The sequence below is a fragment of the Bufo bufo genome, chromosome 1, assembly GCF_905171765.1.
Source record: "Bufo bufo chromosome 1, aBufBuf1.1, whole genome shotgun sequence".
In the NCBI taxonomy this organism is placed as follows: domain Eukaryota; kingdom Metazoa; phylum Chordata; class Amphibia; order Anura; family Bufonidae; genus Bufo; species Bufo bufo.
Genome location: NC_053389.1, coordinates 779,428,971 through 779,437,150, shown reverse-complemented (window position 1 = coordinate 779,437,150; position 8,180 = coordinate 779,428,971). Strand labels below are relative to the sequence as shown.

Genomic DNA, 8,180 nt, shown 5'->3' with positions numbered 1-8,180 from the left:
ACAACTCACATTCATTAAAATGAACCAGGCATGGATCCCTCAGGACTTGTCCGTACCTTGTGCAGAATAGACATATATACCGGCACTAAGCAGCCATTGTTATACTGCAGCGCAATTGCTCATGTTTGTATTTTAGATATTTCACACTCTTTTGGAGTGTACCTTAATTTTACAAAATTAAATTAAAACCAAAAACCCGTGTTGGCTATCTCGTCCTCCTCCACCGCCGATTCCACCTACTCCGCTATGTCCAATGCCTCCTCAAACTCCTACTCCATATGGAACTCCACCTCATAAATCAAATTTTTTTTTTGTACGTGTTTTATTTTATATCATTTCACTACTTTGTCATTTACATTTTCGGGTGAAATTCACCAATTTTTGGGTGTATAGTACCACTGCTATACCTAGTAGACCGGTAAAAAAAAAAAATTGTCAGTTACATTTTATGGTGAAATTAACAAATTTTTGGGTGTATAGTACCACTGCTAAACTTAGTAGGCCGGTTAAAAAATAAATAAATTGTCATTTACATTTTAGGGTGAAATTCACCAATTTTTGGGTCTGATGTACCACTCCTATACCTAGTAGACCGGAAAAAAAATGATAATTTGTCAGTTCCATTTTTTGGTGAAATTCACCATTTTTTGGGTGTAATATACCACTCCTCTACCTAGTTGACAGCTTAATAAATTTCAATAATTTTTCTGTTACATTCTTGGGTTGACAATTTTAGACGTGAATAAACACCTGCTATGCATAGGTGACAGGGAATAAAATTTAATAAATTATTCAGTTATTAATGCGCACCACATCCTTTCATTCAATGCTTAAACTTTGAAAAGTTGTCACACTTTTATGCTTTAATAATTTCTCCCATATTTCAACTCTATAATTTTTTAATTAGAAAAAATGAATCCTACCTTGAATGTGGTCTTTCTCACGCTCCCTCTCTGGCCTGGAACCCTGATTCCCCGCCACACGTGATCACCATGGTAGGCGCTTAAAAGAACATCGAAAGTTGATAGAGCAGATATCAAATTGGATCGTGAACATCATGTGGACGTGCGACATGGTGGGGCAGTAAGTGTGCACACGCCTACACGAACTGACTGACAGGGGTCAGCCCCTGCAACTTCTGGGTCTCCAAATTGGGCACATGGCCATTACCCCTTGGAGGTGCTGGCCTGCCCTGCAGCCAGTGTATTGTCTGAACGTGTGTTTAGCACGACTGGAGGGGGATATCACAGGTTATATTTCCCAATGTTTTGGGGTGTACCCTAATTTTAAAAATAAAATTTAAAACCAAAAAGCAGTGTAGGCTACCTCCTCCTCCTCCACCGCCGCTTCTACCTACACCGCCTTATCCACCGCCTCCTCAACCTCCTACTCCATATGGACATGGTCCTCCTAGATCAAGATTATTATTTTTTATTTTTACGTATTTTATGTTAATTAAAGTCATTTCCCTATCTACATTTGTTTGCAGAGCACTTGCCATGCTCTTAACCATATTTTGACGCCATTTGCAGCCCTCTAGCCCTTTCCATGACATTTTTACAGCCATTTTAGTGCTCAAAAGTTCGGGTCCCCATTGACTTTTTTCCGAAGTTCGGCCGAACCCGTCGAACCCGAACATCCAGGTGTCCGCTCCACTCTAGTTACAATGCTTTTCTATGATGCTGTATTTTTAATAGGCTTTAAGTATTTTATTTATTGATGTTTTGTTTTGATTATAGTAATAGTACATAAGGCCAAAAAAAGACATTTGTCCATCCAGTTCGGCCTGTCATCCTGCAAGTTGATCCAGAGGAAGGCAAAAAAAAAAACTGTGAGGTAGAAGCCAATTTTCCCCACTTTAGGGGAATAAAAAATTCCTTCCCGACTCCAATCAGCCAATCAGAATAACTCCCTGGATCAACGACCCCTCTCTAGAAGCTATATCCTGTAATATTATTACACTCCAGAAATACATCCAGGCCTCTCTTGAATTCCTTTATTGTACTCACCATCACCACCTCCTCAGGCAGAGAGTTCCATAGTCTCACTGCTCTTACCGTAAAGAATCCTCTTCTATGTTTGTGTACAAACCTTCTTTCCTCCAGACGCAGAGGATGTCCCCTCGTCACAGTCACAGTCCTGGGGATAAATAGATGATGGGATAGATCTCTGTACTGTCCCCTGATATATTTATACATAGTAATTAGATCTTCAGATAATTATTGGAACTGCCGCATCCATCATGCTACTAGTGCCATCATGCCCCATGCTGCAGCCTGCCAACCATCATCTTCTGTAAGGCTTCTGCTGCCTTCCAACAGGTACCATATGGCTGCTGCTGCCTCAGCTGCTGCTGCTCCTCACTGCTAATACCCTACTGCCAGCACCATTAACGCAAAGAGGAAGGTGCCTTAAAGGGTTATTCCCATCTCAGACATTGGTGGCATATTGTTAGGATATACCCCCAATGTCTGATAGGTGCGGGTCCCACCTCTGGTGCTCTGGCGCTTCCATAGGAGTGACTGGATGGTGGTCGTGCATGCACGATGCACCCTGCGGAACTTTGCCGGCTCCATTCTAAGTATAGATGTGTAGCTGCCCTCCATTACTCCTGTGGGAGCACCGAAAAGAGCCAATCGGCAAACTCTGCTATTCTTGGAAGTCTCATTGAAATGGATGGGAGGCACACCCCGAAAGCGCAGCCACAACAGCAGTCACTTCTATGGGACTGGCGAAAATAGCCGAGCCAGCTTTTGGCTATTTTCGGTGCCCTCATAGGAATGAATGGAGGGTGGCTGCACATGAGTGTTGCGCCCTCCGGGACTTTGCAGGCCCAGTTCTAAGCATAGATGTGGGTCCAAGAGATGGGACCTGCACATATAAATCATTGGGGACATATCCTAGCGATATGCCCCCAATGTCTGAGATGGGAATAACCCTTTAACTACTCCAGGGTTAAGGTGGTGTAAATAAGGGTGCGCATGCTCGCTCTCACAGAGTTGAATATTGAGCGTGCCCTACGGGCAGACTGTAGAGGCAACAAAGGCAAGCTGGAGCCTGTATAGGGACATAAGACAGTGGATTGTGGTGGCTGGACTCACTGCTGGAGGGCAGGGAAGAGCCAGAGGTTCCAGACCACCAAAGCAGGGTAAGTGGAGTGGTGTCTGTGCCCACCCATTGAAATGAAATGGTGGCGGCTACAGGCCACTGGCATAACAATATTATGTTCAACACCAGTAATATTTCCCACCACCTACACTTTCATTAACTCTCCATTTTAAAAATTTCCAAGCAAACTGACACATTCCCCCCCAAACTCCTTGTACAATCTCACAATTCCAAAATAAATGTACTATACCTTCTCTCCCACCATACCCCTCTGTAGGACACAGATTATTGTGAGAGATGCTACAGTTTAAGCAGCCAGCATTACTACCATTCGCTCATCCAGATCACATCCAATCAAACACATTTTTATTTTTTTCAAAATGGAATTATTTTTATTTCAATATTACATTGGTCATTTTTCTAGCAGCTCCCAGGACTTCTTTGTTCCTCAGGCTATATACAAAAGGGTTTAACATTGGGACCACAACCACATAAAACATTGAGAGAATCTTATCTTCTTCCTTAGAGTGTTCAGACTCTGGTTTCATGTACATGAAGATGCTTGGTCCATAGAATAATAAGACGGTAATAATGTGGGAGGAGCAGCTAGAAAAAGCTTTAAGCCGTCCTTTAGAGGAACGAATCTTCAAAACTGTGGAGATAATTCTTATATATGTGGTCAAAATAAATATCAAACTTAAACTTCCACAAAAATCTTCAACTGAGAGGATCATGTTCATACGCTTCGTTTCACTAGAAGCCAGTGCCATTAACTGTAGTATCTCACAAAAGAAATGGTTTATTTGGTGAGAGTAACAGAATGATAAGTTAAATATCATGAAGGTTAACATTAGGGAATTAACAGCACTTAAAATCATGTAGGAAATTGCTATAATAATGCAAATTTTCCTAGTCATGATCAAAGAATAATGCAGAGCAGAACAAACAGCCACATAGCGATCATAAGCCATGGAGGTCAGAATATAAATCTCAGCAATTCCACAGAACATGAAGAAGGACAGCTGAATGAGGCAGCCATGGAAGGAGATTGTCTTATTTTCTGTTAACATGATGAACAACATCTTTGGTATAATAGCAGAGACATAGATGACGTCAACTGAAGAAAGATTACACAAGAAGAAATACATGGGGCTGTGAAGTTGGGGTACACCACAGATCAGTGCAATGATGAGCAGATTTCCCACCACTGCTAGCAGATACATGAATAAAAATCCTGTAAATATAAGAATTTCATTTCTTCTGGAGGTGGAGAATGGGGTCATGTAGAATTCAGTCATGGTGTTGTTTTTACAGTCATTCATCTTGAGTGTCTGTGATGAAAGAAAGGAAACAGATTATGTGCGGTATGGAACTTTCTATTCTTGAAGTCTGAATGACGTTGGTAGGTCAAAAATTCTTTCTTCACATACAGAGGGATCTCACTACACTGTTTAGTTGTTGAATTCAGTGTACAACTGTATGTAGTAAGCTTCTAAGCTCCCTCTAGTGGAGACTGTACAGTTTTCTCTTATTCCACTCCCACACCCCCCAAAAAAAAAAATGGGTGGAAATCGGTAAAAAAAATTAAAGGATTTCCTTGCAGGTAGCTGCTTTTGAGGTTTCCAGCAGCTGTAGTTGTGCTAGCAGGCACAGCCAGCCTCAGCTCCTCACTTCTCACTCCCTGGCTCACAGCTTTCCCTGCCTGTCCCTATTCTACAAACACAATTCTTCTTCTTTGTAATTCTAGCCTTTACCTACACTGTCTCTTGCAGTAGAATACAACCTTGATTGATTTCTGACTGTCTTTGACTTCCTAAGATTTTTGGCAGACACTGTAACACCCAACCACCCTCATTCACAGCCCAGCACAGAATGGCGTTCTGCTTGTTCTGCTAGTGCACACCAGGCCTGCTGCAGCACTGATTGGCTTATCTAGGCTGTCTGTCTGCCTGGGAAACAATCAGGGAAACAGCCCCCCTCCCCACTTACTCTCAGAGTCATGTAAGAACCCTTCTTCTTCCTCCCTAGTTCTTTCCCCCCCTGACATTTGTACTAACAGCACCGATTTAGTGGATTCGCCTGAAAAAAAAAACTGAAAACACTCGGGTTCATCTGCCATTCAAAAAATAGCAAACTGTTTTGCCCATCCCTATGTAGACCTCAAAAGTGGGGAATGTGAGTGAGGGTACAGGGGGAATGAACTGAAATGTGCATTGTGGAGAAAGTTGTATGCCTACTCCTCCACCAATGCCTGTCGTGGCCCACCATAAGATAGAGCAGCTGAGGAAGCAGTGTCAGAATGTTGAAGCCAAGTTTCAGGAAGATCCAGCAAGTTGAGAGAGTTTAAAGGCAGAAGTCATAGATAATGGGCAGTTTGTTTAACCACTTCACATCTGCCCATAGGACGTTTATCTCTGAATGTACGTTCTGGAACGTACATTTAAAGATGGCATCTGCACGCTAATCGTGCAGCTGCAGAGTGGTTTGCCCACTGTCCGTGAAAGCAGGGCACCACAGAGAGAAAGCAGGGACAGTTCCCAGGTGTTCCTGCCTTCTAGATCGCTGTATACACAGAGCTCAACGAACGCTGTGTATACAGACCAGGAAGCGCTATGCCGCTTCCTGTACCGGCCCGGTGGTCATGTGACCGCCTGGGTCGGGTGAGTGCAGGAGCTATCGGGTCTGCCATAGACCTCGATCAGCCCTGCACAGTGCCAAAAAAGCCATTTTTTGTCACCTAACATCACATAAAGTGCAACACCAAGCAATCCAAAAGGCATATGCCCCCCAAAATAGTACCAATCAAACCGTCACCTCATCCCACAAAAAATGAGACCCTAACTAAGACAATCAGTCATAAAATAAAAAAGCTATGGCTCTCAGACTATAAATACACTAAAACATAATTTTTTGGGTTTCAAAAATGCTATTATTGTGTAAAACCTTAAAGGGACACTGACAGGCCCTATAAACATATTTAGGTATTCCTATGCAGTTATAGATCTATTAAAGTGTATTCCAATGATATAAGAGTACCCCCTGTCCGCATTGTAAACCATGTAAAAACAACTTTATATTGATCTGTCAATCACATTTCTTTATGCCCAAGGGGCGTTTTTTCACATTTCTTTATGCCCAAGGGGCGTTTTTTCTCCTACCTTCGTGCGCAGCCGCGCCTCAACTGTCGATTCCTAGCGCCGCCCAGCTCATTATTATTCACTGCGCTGGGCGGCTCTTACATTCCCCGATCCTGTCAGTTGCTGCGCATGCCCGATAGATACTTATGGGCATCGGCCTCAATCGGACCATCTGCGCATGCGCTGGCACCCTCCCAAGCCTGTAATTGAATCCAGCGCTCTTCTCTCGGGCACTGGATTCAGTTACAGCCTTGGGAGGGTGCCTGTAATTGAATTTGTACCGAATTTTGGGGTGTTCGTGACACAGACCCGAACCCGAACATTTTCGTAATAGTCCGGGTTCGGGTTCGGTGTTCGGCGCTTTCTTGGCGCTTTTTGAATGGCTGCAAAGCAGCCAATCAACAAGCGTCATACTATTTTCCCCAAGAGGCCATCACAGCCATGCCTACTATTGGCATGGCTGTGATTGGCCAGTGCAGCATGTGACCCAGCCTCTATTTAAGCTGGAGTCACGTAGCGCTGCACGTCACTCTGCTCTGATCAGTGTAGGGATAGGATGCAGCTGCTGCTGTTAGGGCCAGATTAGGCAGTGATTTAGTCTTCAAAAACAATTACTGAAGTGATCGATGTACAGCTGTGTATCATTCAACCTCTGCTAGTTAATTGCTCACTGTTTTAAGGCTGCCCAGAGCCTTTTTCTGTCACTTTTTTCTGGGGTGATCGGCGGCCACCAAGTACATTTAACCATCAATAGTGTGTTGTTTTTTTTTTGCTATATCCTACATCAGGGGCTTGGCTGTGCTTGCTAGTTTATTGAGGGGTGAAATACAATTGCCAAAATAGCAGTACCCTAAATCTGGTGTTTCAGCTGTGGCTAGCCAATTGTAATACTGTCTGTTGTCTGGCAAAGGATATATTTTTTTCTGGGTTGAAATACAATTCCCAAATTAGCAATTCCCTAAATCAGTGGTTTCTGCTGTATCAGGCCAAGTTTAAATCTATCCATAAAGGGGTATATTAGATTGAAGGTGCGGATAGGGTCATTCTCAATAACTTCAAACGCTACCGTGCATCTGCAAGTCTAATTCTGTCCGTAAACGTATACCTGTCATCCAGCTCCTAAATAATAGGCCTACAATTTATATTCAGCTAAATCTGTGGTTACTGCTGTGGCTGGTAAAGTTATTTAGTGTCCGCCAAAGCACAGTTTTTGTTCTGGGTTGAAATACAATTCCCAACTTAGCAATTCCCTAAATCAGTGGTTTCTGCTGTATCAGGCCAAGTTTAAATCTATCCATAAAAGGGTATATTAGATTGAAGGTGCGGATAGGGTCATTCTCAATAACTTCAAACGCTACCGTGCATCTCCAAGTGTAATTCTGTCCGTAAAGGGATACCTGTCATCCAGGGCCTAAATACTAGGCCTACAATTTATATTCAGCTAAATCTGTGGTTACTGATGTGCCTGTATTAGTGTAATACGGTACCTAAGTAGATAGCCAGATAGTGTTAGGTGCCTGTAAAAAAAGGCCTGAATTTGAATTCAATACATTGGGCCAAATAATTTTTTTCTTATTGTGGTGAACGGTAACAATGAGTAAAACATCTAGTAAGGGACGCGGACGTGGACATGGTCGTGGTGGTGTTAGTGGACCCTCTGGTGCTGGGAGAGGACGTGGCCGTTCTGCCACAGCCACACGTCCTAGTGTACCAACTACCTCAGGTCCCAGTAACTGCCAGAATTTACAGCGATTTTTGGTGGGGCCCAATGCCGTTCTAAGGATGGTAAGGCCTGAGCAGGTACAGGCATTAGTCAATTGGGTGGCCGACAGTGGATCAAGCACGTTCACATTATCTCCCACCCAGTCTTCTGCAGAAAGCGCACAGATGGCGCCTGAAAACCAAGCCCATCAGTCTGTCACATCACCCCCATGC

General features: G+C 43.3%; 1 protein-coding gene across 1 annotated transcript; it reads right to left on the bottom strand.

Annotated features, from left to right (window-relative positions):
* Positions 1-3,500: 3,500 nt before the first annotated feature.
* Positions 3,501-4,430, bottom strand: LOC120988282 (olfactory receptor 1019-like). The gene has a single exon (XM_040415934.1). It carries the CDS (start codon positions 4,428-4,430, stop codon positions 3,501-3,503), a length of 930 nt encoding a protein of 309 aa, XP_040271868.1.
* Between the last annotated feature and the right edge of the window lie 3,750 nt (positions 4,431-8,180).